This window comes from Carassius auratus, chromosome 22 (assembly GCF_003368295.1).
Source record: "Carassius auratus strain Wakin chromosome 22, ASM336829v1, whole genome shotgun sequence".
NCBI classification, from domain to species: Eukaryota; Metazoa; Chordata; class Actinopteri; order Cypriniformes; family Cyprinidae; genus Carassius; species Carassius auratus.
In genome coordinates this window covers 2,740,116-2,759,258 of record NC_039264.1, presented here as the reverse complement: position 1 = coordinate 2,759,258, position 19,143 = coordinate 2,740,116, and the positions used below count along the sequence as shown (strand labels likewise).

At 40.2% G+C, this 19,143-nt stretch overlaps 2 protein-coding genes across 2 annotated transcripts in view; both read right to left on the bottom strand.

The window, feature by feature from the left end:
* Positions 1-775: 775 nt before the first annotated feature.
* On the bottom strand, positions 776-6,922 carry LOC113040745 (uncharacterized). The gene is given in 7 exon segments (XM_026199002.1): positions 776-1,022; positions 1,152-1,173; positions 4,716-4,890; positions 4,969-5,252; positions 5,465-5,773; positions 6,031-6,366; positions 6,556-6,922. Coding segments are annotated over 6 exon segments (1,353 nt in total). The 5' UTR covers positions 6,347-6,366; positions 6,556-6,922.
* The window catches only part of LOC113040744 (uncharacterized), a 26,829-nt gene continuing 14,309 nt past the window's right edge, over positions 6,624-19,143 (bottom strand). Inside the window, exons 3-4 of the mRNA XM_026199001.1 lie at positions 6,755-6,882; positions 6,624-6,683 (exon numbers count right to left, since the gene is read on the bottom strand). Coding sequence (XP_026054786.1) covers positions 6,624-6,683; positions 6,755-6,882 — 188 coding nt within the window. The remainder of the gene's footprint in view (positions 6,684-6,754; positions 6,883-19,143) is intronic.

The following is a 19,143-nucleotide window of genomic DNA, read 5'->3' as shown; positions in this document are numbered from 1 at the left end:
AACCACGGGCACCCTAGGATAACATCAGCGGTGAATTCCTCCAGAACCAGCAGACGGATCTCCTCCTTATGAAGTAGCTTGGTTTGGAGGGTGATTGGACCAACACTGTGATGAATAGATCTTTGACTCAATGGTTAGCCGGTTATTGTATGAACCTGGTAGGCTGACGGCGTTGCTGTGGTAGTGAGTTTGAGCTGACAGCAGAGGGCACCAGAGATTAAGATGCCGGCTGACCCAGAATTGAGGAGGGCAGAAACTGGAAGAGAGATGTCAGCGGTAGTAAGTGTCACTATAGTGGTGAGCGATTTCATCTGATACTTCGCAGGGAGAATGGTACTCACCATGGGACGAGGAGGGCGGACAGGGCATACGGAGATGATATGCCCCGGAGATGCACAGTGGAGGCAGAGATTCTTGGCCAGCCGCCTTTGCCGTTCAGCAGCAGTTAGACGGTATGAGTCAACGAGCGTGGGCTCGCTAGCTGGTTCTGGGGAGCTGACGGTCTCTGGACAGCAGATTGGCTAGTTAGAATATGCCTGGCCCTTGTGCTCTTCGAGGCACAACTGCAACCGCACTCAAGGTTCTAATCCCTGATGGTAGGTGGTCAGCAAGGCTTGCTCATTCCATCCGGATTATTTTGTGTCCAAATAAAATCGGCCCACTGAAGCACTTTACCTTGGAGTTGAGATATCAGGAAGGCTACTTTCGATCGCTGAGTGGAGTTTCAGTGCGGTTGCATCTCCAGGACCAGCAAGCATTGGAGCAGGAATCCGCTTCAATACACCGCCGAACCAGAGAAGGGCCCCGGCTTTGCCATGGGACTGGCGTGCACAGCAGGTGAGGAAGTGGTGGTCTTGTCTGTGGATGTGCTTGCAGGTAATGGGGATGCCGGAAGAGTAGTGAGGGTGCGACGCAAAGCGTCAACAGGGTCCTGGAAGGGGTCCGTGAGGCTCATGCTTGTGCCGATCGGTCTTGATCCGGTCTTGATCCGGTCTTCTGCTACGGTAAGCAAGGACAGGAGGCTGTAATAACAGGAGAACACGGTTTATTGAGGCACAAGCAGAGGAGAAGGTAGTGCACTGCAAGGTAATGGCGCTGATCAGATCCGTTGGTGAAGAACACAAGACGCTGGAGGTAGTGGACATACTTGCACACGATGGAGACTTGGAGACACTAGAAATTGGTAAGCAGAGAGATAGTTTAGTACAAAAAAAAGACTACATACACTCTTAAATATGAAGTATAAAGTATAAGGATAAAATTAGAGCTGTAGGTTTTAGCAGGTTTCGGCCCGAGCCCGACAAGTACATTTAGATTTTTTGATTTTGATTGACAGAACCCGTTTACAGCCCGACATTATTCAAATGTGCGCACGCACACAGCTCTTTTGCCTTTTGTCAACAATGAGTAATTTATTCATGTTTTAACATAATTTACTCATACCTAACTAGACCACTTGGAAGTTGGAATAAAGAAATAAAATAAGTCCTCTGTGACATCGTAACATCTCAGCATTCTAGACATAGACTCATTTAACCTATAAATAGACCAACGCACCAATAAAAACGAGTTATTTAAAAAAAAAAAAATTAAGATAACTTTTAAATTAAGATGGGTATTTGGCAATAACGAAATTAAGATAAAGGCTCCGCCGGATTTGCTTTATTTAATAAAAGAATAATGCCAACATTAGCGTAAATACTCTGTCAACATTATGCATTTAAGACTCGATGAATATTTAGTTATCATTTGAAAAACCTTTACTCACAGAGATTAGGCTTGGTCTACATGTTTTTGTGGAGGAAAATGATTGAAACCACTGTAGATCTCTTCAGCGCGCTCCTGCACTCACTGATGGTGCGTCATTATTCACTCATTATTCTCATTATAAGCATGGTCAAAACTTCTCCACACCTCAGAGTTTGCTTTAGTTGCTGGTGCAACCAAAACGTAATCACCAGAGGCAAGCCTCCGTTACACCTGCTCAGCATTCATTGTCGCATCTTTCTCGCGCTAATCGAAACACATCACATGACCGCTCATTTACCTCGCAAACCGGAGCGCGATCCCAAGTGAAAACAAAAATCATTTAAGCACATTTATTTATAAGAGTGGACAATGAGTAAGAACTTGAAGCATGGCTCTGATGTCTCCAACTCAAGTTCTACTGTTTTTTTACTATATGGATATACCTGTATGCACCTGCTGTGATTATTTTCTGTGCTTGCAGTGGATGTTGTACACTGTATAGAAATTGTTATTGTTGAGTATATAAATAACTTTGTTATGGTTGTGAGGTTTTTGTTGTTGTTCCTGCTGTCTCCTTCTCCTCTAGGATTGGTCTTGGATTTAATGACAAGTCGTTGGTGATTGGACCAGAGAACGAGGCCTGGACTATAAAATCCCCTGGAATTCCTCTGGAGGGAGCTCTTTGCTTTTCTTGCCTGCACTTTGTTGTACTGTGTGTGACCTGTGAAAGTGTAGTCCAATGTCTGTTGTGCTCTGTGTAGTGGTAACAGAGTGCTGTTAGCCAATGGTAACTGTTTGTGACATGCTCTTAAGAAACCTCATTGCCTTTATGATCACCTCTGTCAAAGTGAAATGAATTTGAGAAGCTGTAGGGGGTGAGTGCCTTTTTTCTTTAGGCCAAACAGCCTTATACTTATTGGCTAGTTAAGGAGATAGGCCATGTTATTGTATATTTTGTTTTCTTTATTTGTGATTCCTATGGAAGTTAGTTCTTGTGGGAAAGTTAGCTTCTTTTGTTTGTTATTTTGGCATTAGCTCACCCCTGAATATTTTACTTCAACTTTTTTTTTACTTTTTCCTCTGTTAAATTTGTCTGATTTACTCAGGATACTTTGTCAAATTTAAAATTGCAATATTCTGAAAACCATCCAGAGAGTAAGAACAGTCTAATAAAAAGACTTAACTGACAAGCAGTGTTGTGTTGTTTATGTTACTTCCCTGACCTAGACCAGGGACCGTAACACCGGCCAAGTCTGGATTTTTCTCTCAGTTTGCTTTCATTTTGTTCTCAAAGTATATTATAATTAGTTTATTATAATATATGACATAAAGTATATTTGGGTGAAATGCTATTTCATGCATACTGAGTTTTTTTACACTGTTAAAGAGTTGGATTCCCATGCTAAACATAGACAAAGTTAAAAAAAATTAAGTAGTACGTTTGAAGGAGTATTTCTTGTCACAAGTTTCGGAAAGTTTTTTTCCAGTATGGGTCTGTGTGACGTTAGATGGAGCGGAATTTCCTTATATGGGTCCTAAGGGCACTTCTCCCGGAAGAGTGTGCGCTCCCGTATAGCAGAGCACTGAGAACACAACAGACTTCACTGATCAGAGCGAGAGCGTCGCGAAATGCCACAAAAGGAGTGTGTTTTTGGTTGCCAGGGCCAGACAACCCTGCACAGATTACCAAAAAAAAAAAAACAGCAGTAAGGGACCAGTGGATGGAGTTTATTTTTACAGAGCATCAACGGAGTTGTGCAAGTGTTTTTGTTTGTTCCCCTGCATTTCGAAGATGCTTGTTTTACAAACAAGGCCCAGTTTGACGCAGGATTTGCACATTGTTTATTTCTTAAGAATAATGCAGTCCCAACGAAAAAGGGTCACGATCGTGTGTTGGAACCGCAGACGGTGAGTAAAACTGCTTCAAATATCTCTGTGTTGTTAACTTAGCTATCGGCGCGTAAGCACATCAAGTAAACGACATGCGATGTTGGCATCAAACTGCACTTTCCACATGTACAGCTAAAAAAAAAAAAAAAAAAAAAGACGACATAAAGTGGAACTTAGTCATTTTCCATAACCGCTAAGCAAATATATACAGTTTCAGTACATACCTCAACGCAAAAGTAAACTGGCGCTCGTGATTCTTTAGCTCCGCCCACAGGTCACGCCTCCAGCCCGTCGTGTTTTTCCGGGAAAAATCGGTACAGACTATCTTTCTCTTATGAATATAATAAAACTAAAGACTTTTTGAAGTTATGAAGGATGCAGTACTACTCTATAGGTACTCAAGATTAACAGGAGATTGAGTGAAAACGAGCATTTCACCCCCCCTTTAAGTAATGTGGATCTTCATATGTGATACACTACAAAACTATTAAACACACAGTTAGTATTCCTCCAGGAGGTAATCATAATAAATGTAATAAAACACGGAGAGACTCTTGAACCTTAGACTGAGTAAACTTTATAAAAACAGTAAATGCAGGCAGATACAGGTGACTAACAGACAGCAGTAGAAAAGAGAAAATATGAACACTACTGGATTTCTGAAAAATCTGACACTAAAAATGAAAGGAGAGAGTGCTTTTTGACAATATACAGTAATATTAACAACAGTACACTACCTTTAAATGTGATTTGAGATGATTTTGAAAGTCTCCAATCAAATATGAAAGATTAGAAAAAAAAGAAAAGCATGTCATTCTAATTAATCTAACATAAGCAATGCAATATTCTGTAATGATCAGTATTTATCATGACAAACAGTAACATTAACTTTTTCAAGCGTCAATGAGAGAATGCAATGCTGTTTGTTCTCAAATCATCTTCTAGAGTGGAAATCAGCCACCTAAAATAAACATAATATAAAAGTATGTGAATATACAAAACCATTACAAATAAATTAAGATGAATAAATAATAAACTAAATAGTTTTGTGAGAAATTCTAACATCAATCATGTACCTGATGTGTGAATTTGTGCTTGATCTTGTTCAGCTCTTCTGGATCTGATGTCATAAACCAGAATAATGACAGTAGCCACACCCACCAGAACAGAGAGGACCAATCGGATCACAGCTCCAGTAGAACCACAACAGTGAACAGAGTCTGAGGAATAAAAACATCTAACTGAGATCAGCTCCATAAATAAATATTAAAGGGTTAGTTAAAGTCATAATTTTGCTATTTGGGTGAACTAACCCTTTAATATCAGCACCAACATCAACTAATATCAGCTCTGGTTTCTGATGGGATTGTTGATCACACAGCTGTAACTGTTTTTATCCTGATATTCCACCTCCAGAGGTAGAGAGAGACTGATGCTGAGATCAGACACACTGATGCTGGACAATAAACTGTTTCCTTTGTACCAGGAGAGAGTCACATGACCCACATTCACCACTGAACACAACAATGAACAATTCTGCTGTGATGAAGATGATGATGAAGATGATGATGAAGATGAACAGTCTCTGCTGATCACAGGAACAGAGAGAAGAGCTGAAAACATGAGAGAATAAAGAGAAATATGAACAAATCTAATCAACAATCTTCTTTTCAGTTCAACCAGTGTGCTAAATAAATGTTTACATGATATATCATCTTGAATAATAAAATGATTGAACAATTAAAAACTATTTAAATACTTGGTAAAAAACAAGAACATTTGAAGGACAGGATGAATGATCTCTACTCACCATAGACAGAAACACTGAATGCTTTTATTGAGAACCTTCTTGAATAGCTCCTCTCTACACATATCTGTAGTTTATAACGTCCAGAGTGTTCAGGTCTGGTGTCTGTGATGGTCAGAGATCCAGTTTGATTGTTCAGCTTAAGTCCGTTTCTGAATCTCCCATCAAGAACATCGTCATACACAGTGATTCTGTCAACCTTTTTATTGATTTCAGCTAGTAAAATGTTATCATTTCCAAGCCTCCACCGAATCCATTCATAAGCCGTTATTTCAGAAAGATTAGAGTTCAGAGTAACTGACTCACTCTCAATCACTGATACATCATCTGTATCACCAGACACACAGAGAACAAACAGAAACATGGTTTATAGCAAAGAGAGAGACTTTTAAATAACTCTATGATTGTTTATAAAAGTACATTTGATTTATTTATTTCAAGTAAATAACATCATTGAACAAAAACAGAAAATAAGCACAAAAAAAATGTTTGGAATAATATTGTATCTACTGATTAAACTTTAAGACTAAATTAAACTGGAGATAAAAAATAAAATAAAATAGTGAAGCAAATATTTAACTTACCAAAGACAGCAAGTAAGAATTTCTGCCCAGAACCGCTGTTCTTTACACTGACCACTCGTTCATATTCTCCAGCATCTTCAGTTGTGGTGTCTGTGATGGTAAGAGATCCAGTTTGATTGTTCAGCTTCAGTCTGTTTCTGAATCTCCCATCAAGAACATCATCATACACAGTCATTCTGTCGGTCTGTTTATTGATTTCAGCTAGTAAAGTTTTAGACCACCACTTATCATCATCGGCTGAAAGGCTCCACTGAATCCGATGATCATACTTCATTTCATCAAGATCAGAGTTTATAGTGACTGAATCTCCCTTCATCGCTGACACTGACTTCACTCCTTCAATACCAAAAACACACACAGGTTTTGACACAGATGAATACTGTGAAACCACTTTATAATGTTTTACTTAATTAGTTTAAAATATCAAAACAATATCATAAAATGACAAAAATATACCCAGTGGTGTATAAATCTATTTTAATTTTGTGATTTAAAAAAAAAGGTGAAAAAACAATTGAACCTCACCATAGATACCGACATTGACCTTTCTCTTTCTCACACCGTTGATCTGTAGTGTAAAATATTCAATCTGTTCAGATGTGATGTTTGTGATGGTCAGAGATGCAGTTCGTGTGTTCAGCTTCAGTCTGTTTCTGAATCTCCCATCAAGAACATCATCATACAAAGTGATTATGTCGGTCTGTTTATTAATTTCAGCTAGTACGGTGTGTTCAGCATATCCACACCTCCACTGAATCACATCGTCGTCCTTCAATTCAGTGAGATCAGAGTTCAGAGTGAATGAATCTCCCTCAGTCACATGTGTCAATTCATCTTCTTTATAAAACCCACCTGAAGAACAGAGATTTACAGATGTTTATAGATGCATTATATGGAATAATCAGAATGTGCTGCGTAAAAAAAAAAAAAAAAAAAAAAAAAAAAAAACCCTCTTTATTAAAAATGCGTTTGACAGAGCTGTGATTTTTGTTTTAGATTTGTTAACCACCTGAGCCCCGAGAGATTGCCTGTCGTGCATTTTATAATTGTTCTTGCTATTTGAGATATGTAGGACCTAATAAGTATAAGTACCTAAAATTTGTTTTTGTACAGGAAGTGGTTTTCGCAGAAAAAGATGTCCTCATGTGAGGACAGTGGGTCTATCATAATGTGAAATGCTGCAAAGCAATTCCGTTCACTTTGCAAGCACAGATGCACATTGCATGTCATGCATCGCACACGGGATTTCCCAGTGCAGCCTTGTGCTCTGCATTCATGCATTTCATTCATAAGTTATGTTATGACATCTGGACTCAATTTCTTAAAAAAAAAAATGAAAAGACATGAATGAAAATGCATAGGCAAAAACAATAGATTTTTTTAAATCACCAATACATTTTTAATGTTCAAGATTTTTTTTTTTTTAAACCAAACTTTGTATAAAGATGATTCTCAACTATGGTATAACAGAATGATTCAATATACCATTTTTCTTTCTGCAAAATGTGTGTAAAATTAGCATTAATGGGTTTTCTCATTATATACAATGTATCTATAAACTAAATCTAATTAGCATATTAATGTGTTTTTGGGGCAACATGTAATGAAAAAAGAAGTGTAATAATAGGAGTAATAATTGACAAGATTTTCATAATAATATATAATATTTCATAGAATATTGAAATATAATTTCTTTCTCTATTCATTTGTTATGTCTGTCACGCTGTCTAGTCTCTGTTTCCCTGGGTGTCCACTAGTGGGCTCACTTCCCCTTAGGCACTTCACCGTAGGCACTAGAATTCCTCTAGTCTGGTCCTGTCTTCACAGTAATTGCACTCCTGTTAATTGCACCAGGTGCAGTCACTTTATTGTCATTATCCTCCCTATAAATACCAGTCTTTTCCTGTTGTTTGTATGGAGTCCTTACCCTTTGTGTATTCAGCATTCTCATCAGGGTTCTAAATTAACTTTTTTGATCACCAGCCAATGTGGCTGGTAACTTTCTAAAGTTACCAGCCAATCAGAATTTCCACTAGCCATTTTTTTCCCGGTAAAAATAAAAAATTATGAGTGCCACTAAATGCATTTGATCATTTTATTAACATTGTTGGCATGAAAAACATCAGTTTATAATCCGTACTCACAAATTCATAAACTGTTACCTTGGTTTAACAAATTGTGCCCACGAATTTCCAATCCGTACCCTCGGTTTTTGAATCCGTACCCACAAATTCATAATCCGTGCGCACACTTTCGCAATACGTTCCCACGGATCTGTAAACTGTACTCACGGATTCATGCAGCAAGCTCCTGTTAACATACAGTTTTATTGACTATTATTATGTGGAATAGGTTTAATAATAATAAAGGAATAATCTTATAATAGCAACTGATTATTATTGTACAATAAACCTGGCATTGTGACTAACTCTGGAGTAATTTTTTCCTGTTTTTTTTCCTGTTCCTGTTGTTAATTGTTTTGGATAAAAGATTCTTATGCATAACCTGTATAATAATATATAATAATGATAAAAATAAAAATAAAGTTATTTTTATCATTTTAATTTGTAGGCTAAATAAATGAGTACAAGAAAATAATTCATGAATTGCTTTATTTTTAAATAAACTTTGACAGTTTTGTAAATGCTTGTGTACAATTCTTTCTTAACATGCATGAAGACTTATTTTTCTGATTTTATTATACTAAGCTCCATCCACCCCACCTGCCGGAGTTAGATGCATGTTTCACTGTTAATGTTATTAATAAATAATGAGGCCGAAAATAACATTGCATTCAGTTAGAGAGAAAAGGAATGAAAACATAACCGGCATATTATTTGTTTTGTATTGCTTTTTACCCTTATTTTCTTTTTCTTTTTAGCGTTTTTTTTTTTTTTTTTTGGTCATAAAACACAGGCGGCTGTGTCTTATCCTATTGGTGATTAATGTAATAATCACTATTAAAATAAACGCTAAAAAGAAGACTATTTGTGAATGCTGATCGTGGACTCATTGGATACTATGAAAAATAATGTTTAATAAACAGAAATGAATCTGCCGGTGGGGGCGGAGCTACAAATGCGTGTCAGTTTACAAATACAAATCCGAGGGAACGGATTGTGAAAGTGTGCGCACGGATTATGAATTTGTGGGTACAGATTCAAAAACCGAGGGTACGGTTTACAAAATCTGAGCGCATGGATTGGGAATTCGTGGGCACGGTTTGTTAATCCGTGGGTACAATTTGTTAAACCGAGGGAACAGTTTATGAATTTGTGAGTACGGTTTATAAACTGAGGGGACGGATTGCAAAACCGTCATCACGGATTGATTTTTTTTCTCCTACAGGTGACGTGCGGGGCTCTCCGTAATATCCTCATCCCCTGCCTCGTTCCTCTTTTCGCCCCCAGAAATCTGTCCCAACCACCGCCACATTTAGTTTAATCTTAATTTTTTTCTTTAATAGCTAACTCCCTCCTCTTTCAGTCTATGCTCCCTGCTCTGGCTCCATTCGTTCTTCTTCCTTGTGTTTTCTGATGGACGCTATTCGTTTCCATGTTTTTTCACGCTGGTTTCACTGCAAACTGCGTGCAGCCAATGAGCATATGAAACGTCATCACGTAGCATTACAGCACAGTGTTCGTGGGAAATGTAGGAACTGCTGCCAGGGGCATAAATGACCAAGAACAGAGCCTCATGTCCATGCATCACCAGCCAAACTGGCTAGTAAGTTTTAATTAACTTAATTGTTAATTGTTAATTTAGAACCCTGATTCTCATCCCCCGAGATTCTTCATTGTCTTCTCGTCCTCCGAGTTCCCATTCCTTTCTTGTTCAAGTTCCCTCCATTGTTTCTTTTTTTTTTTTGACTGATTGTTTGGTTTTAACCTTGGACTGTTTTTGACCACGATTTGGATTACCCTGTATAAATAAACATCTGCGATTGGATCTCTCTCTCTCTCTCTCTCTCTCCCTGTGTCTCTCTAGTGCCAACGGTGAAGTGCCTAAGGGGAAGTGAGAGAGATCCATACAAACAACAGGAAAAGACAGGTATTTATAGGGAGGCTAATGACAATAAAGTGACTGCACCTGGTGCAATTAACAGGAGTGCAATTACTGTGAAGACAGGACAAGACTGGAGGAAATCTAGTGCCTACGGTGAAGTGCCTAAGGGGAAGTGAGCCCACTAGTGGACACCCAGGGAAACAGAGACTAGACAGCGTGACTATGGGTCTCATTCATGAAACACGAGCAGAACGAATTTTTGTGTAAATCGCGTGTAAAGTGGTTTTGGCGTAAATTTTCAGATTCATTAAAACGTTCGTATTTTCCAAATGTTAGTTGGTACGAAAGAAATCTACACCCGCTCCCAGCCACGCGTAAATAGTGCGTTTAACGTCTGAACGTTTTGCTCATTAATACGGCTGCATTTTAATTCACCTTAATCGGGTACATATTTACACAGCATTTTGAAAAAAATATTATATATATTACATACGGTTTTTCTTTTAACTTTTATTATGAGAGCCAGTAATAGGATCTGTAATGTGCTGCCAAACTTCCTTTTTTAGGACCTGATACGCCACTAGTAGGCTACGCTTGAAAATAATATGTGGCGTTTTGAATGAACTTCTGATAATAAAACTTCAATTTCTGCAGCTGAGAAATGTTTCTTTTTCAGTCGCTTTTGAGAAGACATGTTGAAATCCTTCGTTTGGTGTCATAATATGATGCTCATATATAGTTGTCAGTCGGATTTAATGGGCGGGATTTATGGTAATTGAGAGTGAGCGTGCACGCGCGTCCCATTTACGACTGATTGGAATTCATTAACACACACACACATTTCACTATCACATCTGACGTTTACGAAGTTTTTGTGAATCAGGAGAAGAGTTTTCGGGAAGTTCTCTTTACGCGCAAATCACTCAGATATTTACTTGTATATTTACGAATGTTTCATGAATGAGACCCAATGTCTCCAAAAATACGTAATAAACATGCTTTTAGTCCCGGTGTCCTCATGTGAGGACATGTATGAAATCAATGTCCTGTTTAGTAACAGAAAGTCATGTTTTGATTTGAAACCCCATAACATTTTCCTGAGATTTTGATTTATGACATATAATTAAAAAAATTTACGGATTTAAATGATAACTACAAAATATTATCATATTTTCATAAGAGTGTCACTAAATTCATTTCAGACATTTTGATGACCAAGGAGAGGGAGTGGTCATGTGAAACATCCAGTCATTTGGTATCTCTGAAAAGCCCCGAATGTGCTCTGTACAGGACATCCAGACCTAAAACTGTGGCATTAAAAGTCTCAGAGAAGTTCACAAAAATATAATATTCTCATATGAGGCCGCAGGGTCCTAACCCTAACTTCTATTCCAATTCCGAATTTTCAGAAATCTTTGAAGTGGATACCTCACCTAAGGTGTATGAATGGGTTATTAATTCTATTTAACCTAAACTGTTACATTCAGTTTGGGCAAATTGTTACAGATCTTTTAATTGTTTTACAGAACTGTTACAGGCTTTATAGAAATTATAATTCTAGAAGAATTTCAGATGGTACTTAGAGGCTTTTGTGTCTGAACTCTTCACATACAGATTAATTATAAACAAACACAATTTATTATGTGAATGCCTATGCAATTGCTGATTCTGGACATCCCTGACATACTTGACGCTGTGCCCTGATTTCTGCCTATCTAATCATTCTCTTTATTAAAACACTGCATATGGATCCGAATGTCTCTGACTCCTTGTTACAGAAATTGGAGTTGGGAATGGAAATACAAGATGCCTGAGTCCTGAGTGGAGTGCCCTCTATATGAGTTCATGGGCACTCCAGCTGACGATTGTGACACACATTCTGTCATTCTAATTTGGAAACAATATAACACTTATTTATTTGTTTTAATGTGATTATGCAAAGGATGTTTGGCAAGAAATGTCTTGCTTGTTTTCTCAGCTTACAACAAACTTTTTAGTTTTGAGATAATGTACTATTTTTACATTTTGGAATCAGGTTTGAAGGCTGGATGAGATCTCAAAACTATTAACTCTTTGTGACCTATTTCATCATTTTTTTCATTTAAGTTGTTTTATTTTGTTTTATTTTAAAAATAAATAACTTTTATCTTTTATGTATTTGTTTTTCTTTTTATATTTAATTTCTGTTATTCTTTATGTATTTAATGTTTTGTATTCTGGTTGTGCATCTATTTTATTGCTTTGATTGTATCCTCTATGAATGTTATATCTTATATATATATATATAAACAAAAAAAACTCTTATAGGACAGACTGTGCCCAAACATTCTTTACACGCCCTGTTTTAATCCCAAACTAAATCTAGTAGTTTTTCATGTGCTGTTGACTGAAGTGTAATTCAAGACTTTTTCAGAGTTTGTGATCTACTGTACTGTACTGTATCTACTGTAAGTTCAACAGAAACCAGACAATTGTGGTGCATTACAAGGGCAAGAAGCTAAAACATCTCTTGGATGAGCAGCTACCTAAACACAGTTTGTGTTATTTTGAAGTCCATGGGAGATATGCATTTGTTGTTGGCAGACACAGATATTTGTGTTGAGGCTACAGGACTGGTGCAACCCAGCAAACAAAAAACTTCAAAAATACAGATTTACTCTAAGCCATTAAATTTGTAAATGTGATTAAAGGGCAAATAAAATTGAATCCGTTTGCACAGATTCCATTAAAATAAAACATTTTATTAGAGGCAGGCAAGGCTCGTCTGTAAGGGCAAAATATTCATCCAAAACATAGAACTGCATTAGGGCTGTAGCTATCGAATATTTTAGTAATCGAGTATTCTACCAAAAATTCCATCGATTAATCGAGTAATCGGACAAAATGTGTTTTTGCTTAATTAAAGTGCAATATTAATTATGCAAGAGAAAATAAGACTCCTGGGTCTCTTAAAATGAACAAATAAGTTTCCTTTTTTAGATTTTTTTTTTTTTCATTTTAAATGCATAAAATGCAATGCATACATCAAAAATAAACCTTTACAGTTCTGTGTGTGATGTGACGCTAGTTTTACTCAAATCAAATGGTCAAATGCTCATGCAAAAGTGTGTATGTGCCAGGGGAAGAAAGCTGGATCAAATGCCATATAAGTTCAATGCATTCTGTCAGACATTTTTTTTTTGGGGGGGGGGGGGGGGTGTTTAGTGTTGAGACAGTCAGTCTATATAATTTAATTAAACAATATTTGTTTTTTTTCTGTGACCATTTTGTCCTACTTTGTAAAAATAACACAGTTGAGAGAAATAATGTAGCAATGTGGCTTTCTAGAAAGCAGGATCACTACAGGCGGATGGCAGGAGGGTAACTTAAGGCCGGTGACACACTGGCTGCTAGGCGTCTCTGCTGCGTGCCAGAAGCGTGGTGGCTGCTTCGCGTTTTCTGTGTCTTTACACACCAGAAGCGTGCCTGCACGAGCGCTTGGTGCGCTGCTGCGGCTGTAGGTGACATAGAGGGAGGCCGCCAAAAAACCAGGCTCTTGTCTTCTATCAACTTTTTTTTTTTTTTTACAAACCTACTGATAGGACACCGTCAACAGTATTGATGGCAAAATAGAGTATGTTTGACAGGTGCAATATTTGACAATCGATCATTATTAATTTATTTTTTAAATTACATTTATATCTGCATTTATGTCAACCTATAGACTTTCAAATATCCAAATGTCATGAATTAATATGTATTTGTGTACAAAATGACATATAAACATATTTTCCTAGTATATTTTGCCTGGAAACGCTTCCAACATGCACGCGTGTCACGTGAAAAATAGACGTCGGTTCTATTTCTAGCATGCACGGGTTTTCCGCTCGTCTCACGCAGGCAGTCTGCAAGATCTAACCCGTTAACATGGGAGCCGAATTAAAAACAGACACGCCACGCATTGTGTTGCTGGCCTAACGTCTCACGTCAAAAGAAAATCACCAGTCATTGGATGTCTCAATCATACATCAATTTAAATAAACATTAACATACAGTAATAATCATGAAATATTTTGATTGGGACTCGAGTGGACTCGGGCATAAGTCCGATTCCTAATATATTCGAGTCCGAGTCAATACCGAGTCAAAATGCTCACGAGTCCATGACAAGACCGAGACCATTAAAATACGCTCTCGAGACCGAGTCCAAGACCGAGTCCGAGTCTCGAGTACTCAACACTGATAATCCAGACGCCAGAAACAAATGAGTGAACATCACATTAGCATATTGTGCAACAGTTTCTCACTCACTTTATTCAAGCTGCTAAACAGTGTGACTTCAGAGTGTTCACTGTGTTTAGTAAGCTTGATCTGAAATGGGTTTCCATTAACTAGAGCTTACAGCACAGTCCAGAGGAATCACAACATCTGCTGTACATAATGGCACATATAAATACGAGAGAGTGTCGGCACTTAGCACTCGCAGGTATTGAGGGAGGGGAGATTATTGCCATGGCTATGCTACGGTGCTGGAACATGGAGCAAGGAACAAGGAGACCAGCAGTACAAACTAGGGTCTAGGGATGGGCATTTTGGGAAATTTCTCATTTCGATCAACGATAGGTTTCAAAAACGATTAATCGATTAACTGGGGGTGGGGCTTAATGCGGGGGGGGGGGGGGGGTGCATGGCCATAATGTATATAATGAAAAAATCTTACGTCTTTTGAGGCATCAAGTGGGAAGCTAACCAATCAATGATCAGGGCCCCGCCCAACGTGCTGCCATAACCAATAAAAAATAATAATTTCGATCATCATTTACGTGATCGATCATCGCTGTCGCGGTCGAGTACTCGAGTACTCGATCACTGTTGCACATCCCTAGTACAAACCACGGAATTTATCTTTACACAAGGAAATTACACGTAGCTCAGGGTGTAGTTTTTAACAGGCTGGCGCCGATACAGGATGGCTGCCTCCGTGACGAGCTCTGCATATGTTTTTGTGTTTTTGTTAGTTTGTCTTGTCTTTAGTTATATTCCTGCCATCAGTTTCACCAGGGAAGAACTGCTGAACATTCGGCAGAACGCACCACAAGATGTTTTTCCGGATTTCAATTATTCAGATGTTTTACTGAACTTTATTATCGGAGGAGCGGCGGCTCTGATCAAGCGCTTCAGGACGCGCAGACGGGGGAAGCGAGCGGGAGCGCTCGTCAGACTCAGGAAGCGAGGATTTCGAACGCCGTTGCCTAGCATCCATCTGGCAAATCTCCGCTCTCTACCCAACAAAACGGACGAACTCCTTCTGCTTTCTCGGACAAATAAGGATTTCACACACTCTGCTGCTCTGTGTTTCACGGAAACCTGGCTGAATGACAACATACCGGACAGCGCGCTCCATCTGCCGGACTTTCAGCTGTTTAGAGCGGATCGCGAATCAGAATCTACTGGGAAATCGCGCGGTGGCGGGACATGCTTTTACATCAATGAACGGTGGTGTACAGATGTAACTGTGTTAAAGAAGACGTGCTGCTCAAATCTCGAAACACTCTTCATTAACTGCAAGCCGTTCTATTCGCCACGGGAGTTTCATTCGTTCATTCTGGTCAGTGTTTACATCCCTCCGCAAGCGCATGTGAGCTCAGCTTTACAGAAACTCACTGATCAGATCACAGAGACAACAACACCCGGACTCTGTTTTAATCATTCTCGGGGACTAATAAAGCCAATCTGTCCCGTGAACTGCCAAAATACAGACAGCATGTTACTTGTCCCACAAGAGACAGTAATATATTGGATCACTGTTACACCACAATAAAGGATGCATTTCACTCTGTTCCACAAGCAGCTTTGGGACGTTCTGATCACCTTCTGGTTCATCTTATAACGTCCTACAGGCAGAAACTAAAATCATCTAAACCTGTATCAAGGACTGTAAAAAGATGGACTAATGAAGCAGAGCAGGATTTACAATCTTGTTTTGACCTCACTGATTGGAGTGTTTTTGAAGCTGCTGCCACCGATCTGGATGAACTCACAGAGACCGTAACATCATATATCAGTTTCTGTGAGGATATGTGTATTCCTACAAAGACTCAACTAATTTACAATAATGACAAACCGTGGTTCACTGCAAAACTCAGACAGCTCCGTCAGGCCAAAGAAGATGCTTACGTGAAGGGGGACAATGTCTTGTATAAACAGGCTAAATACACATTGGAAAAGGAGATCAAAGTGGCAAAGAGGAATTATTCTGAAAAAATAAGGACTCAGTTCACTTCCAACGACTCCGCATCAGTGTGGAAAAGTCTAAAGAAGATCACCAATTACAAGACACCACCCCCCAGCACTGTAGAGAATCAACGACTGGCAGACGATCTGAACGAGTTTTACTGCAGGTTTGAAAGAACACCCATCACCTGCCCTGAACGCCTCCCCACAAAACCATTCACACCCTTCACAACTCCTGCAACCAGCCCTGAATGCCTCTCCAAACTACCGTTCACACCATTAACAGCTCCTGCAACCCATCCTGAACACCTCTCCAATCAAGCTCTCTCACCATTCACACCTCCTGCATCCCCCCTCTCAGGTGGGGCACCTGCAATTCAGATCAGCGAGGATGCGGTGCGCCAGGTCTTCCAGAAGCAGAAAAGGAAAAAAGCACCAGGCCCAGATTGTGTTACACCAGCCTGTCTGAAATCCTGTGCTGACCAGCTGGCCCCCATCTTCACACAGATCTTCAACAGATCGCTGGAGCTGTGCGAAGTCCCTTCATGCCTCAAACGTTCCACCATCATTCCCATCCCTAAGAAACACAAAATTACAGGACTAAATGACTACAGGCCTGTGGCTCTAACGTCTGTACTCATGAAGTCATTTGAAAAACTGGTGCTGGCCCACCTGAAGGACATCACTGGGCCCTTGCTGGATCCTCTTCAGTTTGCCTACAGAGCAAACAGGTCTGTGGACGATGCAGTAAACATTGGACTCCATTATGTTCTGCAACACCTAGACAGACCGGGGACTTATGTGAGGATCCTGTTTGTGGACTTCAGCTCGGCCTTCAACACGATCATCCCAAACCTCCTCCTGCCCAAACTAAATCAGCTCTCCGTGCCCACCTCCGTCTGTCAGTGGATCAACAGCTTCCTGACAGACAGGCAGCAGCTAGTGAGGCTGGGAAAATACACATCCAGCACCCGTACAATCAGCACCGGAGCTCCCCAGGGCTGCGTTCTCTCCCCACTGCTCTTCTCCCTGTACACCAACGATTGCACATCTAAGGACCCCTCTGTCAAGCTCCTGAAGTTTGCAGACGACACCACACTCATCGGCCTCATTCAGGACGGTGACGAGTCTGCTTACAGACAGGAGGTAAAAGAGCTGGCTGTCTGGTGCAGTCTCAACAACCTGGAGCTTAACACGCTCAAAACAGTGGAGATGATCGTGGACTTCAGGAGAAACCCCCCTGCACTCCCCCCACTCACCATCATGAACAGCACTGTGACTGCAGTGGAGTCATTCAGGTTCCTGGGAACCACTATCTCTATCTCTCAGGACCTGAAGTGGGACATTCACATTGACTCCATTGTGAAAAAGGCCCAGCAAAGGTTGTACTTCCTCCGCCAGCTGAGGAAGTTTAACCTGCCACAGGAGCTGCTGAAACAGTTCTACTCCACCATCATTGAATCCATCCTCTGCACTTCAGTAACTGTCTGGTTCAGCTCAGCTTCTAAATCTGACCTCAGAAGACTACAGAGAGTAGTCCGGACTGCTGAGCGAATCATCGGTTCAACTCTCCCATCTATTCAAGAACTGTACTTATCCAGAGTGAGAAAAAGGGCTGTCAAAATCACTCTGGACCCCTCACATCCAGCACACTCCCTCTTTGAACTGTTGCCATCTGGTCGATGCTACAGAGCACTGAGCACTAGAACGACCAGACACAGGACCAGTTTCTTCCCTCAGGCAATCCATCTTATGAACAGCTGATAATAACGGCGAACAGACTACACTTTATATTTATATACACACACACTTTATTTATCTAACACACATACTTAGTATACACTTAAATTTTGCACACAATATATATGTACATACATAACTTCATTTTGTAATATACCTGCCTACAATTGTCATTTGTATATTGTCATTCACTATCTACTTATTTGTATTTTTATTCTTTTATTATGTGTTTTATGTTCTGTCGCTGTCATTCTGTTGTACTGCGGAGCTTCTGTCACGAAAACAAATTCCTCGTATGTGTAAACATACCTGGCAATAAAGCTCATTCTGATTCTGATTCTGATTCTGACATAAACAATACTGGACAACACATGACAGGAGGAGGTGATGACGAGACACACCTGGGAGCATGGAAACCACATAGGAAACACCTGGGACAAATTAACTAAATACACGGGAGACAGAAACTGGGTCACAGAGCACAATACATGGGAAAGAGTCTGACATAACGCCCCCCTCTGGAAGGAATATCCTCAAGGCATATAACATCAAATGGAGAAGGGGGGGTGGTCACATTGGAGGTCCTTCAGGACAGGCATAGGACAGGACTGGGCCTCCAGAGTGGTACCAGTTCGGGGCGCCATTGTGGGTAAGGAGACTCGGGAGGCCATGGCAGATCAGGAGACTCGGGATGCCATGGTGGATCAGGAGACCCGGGAGGCCATGGCAGAGCTGGAGAATTGGGAGGCCATGGCAGAGTAGGTAGTTTAGGAGGCCATGGCAAAGCAGCATCCAAGCCCCGCTGCCCCCACCTCGGCCTCTATGGCTGGATACCTAATCCCCCCCCCCAAGTTCTTGGGGGAATTTACGGGTCTGAACTTGGGGCCTGGAATCCTCCCTAGACTCAGCAGGGATCAGGAGCCCTTCCTGGGCTGGACTGGGGATCGGGAGCCCTCCATTGCTATGCTGGGGAATGGGAGCCCTTCCTGGGCTAAGCTGAGGTTCGGGGATGCGCTTATGTGGTGCTGTTACTGGAGGATGTTCTGGAGGAGCAGCTACAGCAAAATGCTTTCAAGGCGCTGGCACTGGATTGAATTTTGGGAATGGAGCCAACATAGGAGCCAACTCTAGAGCCAACACTGGGGCAAGCTATGG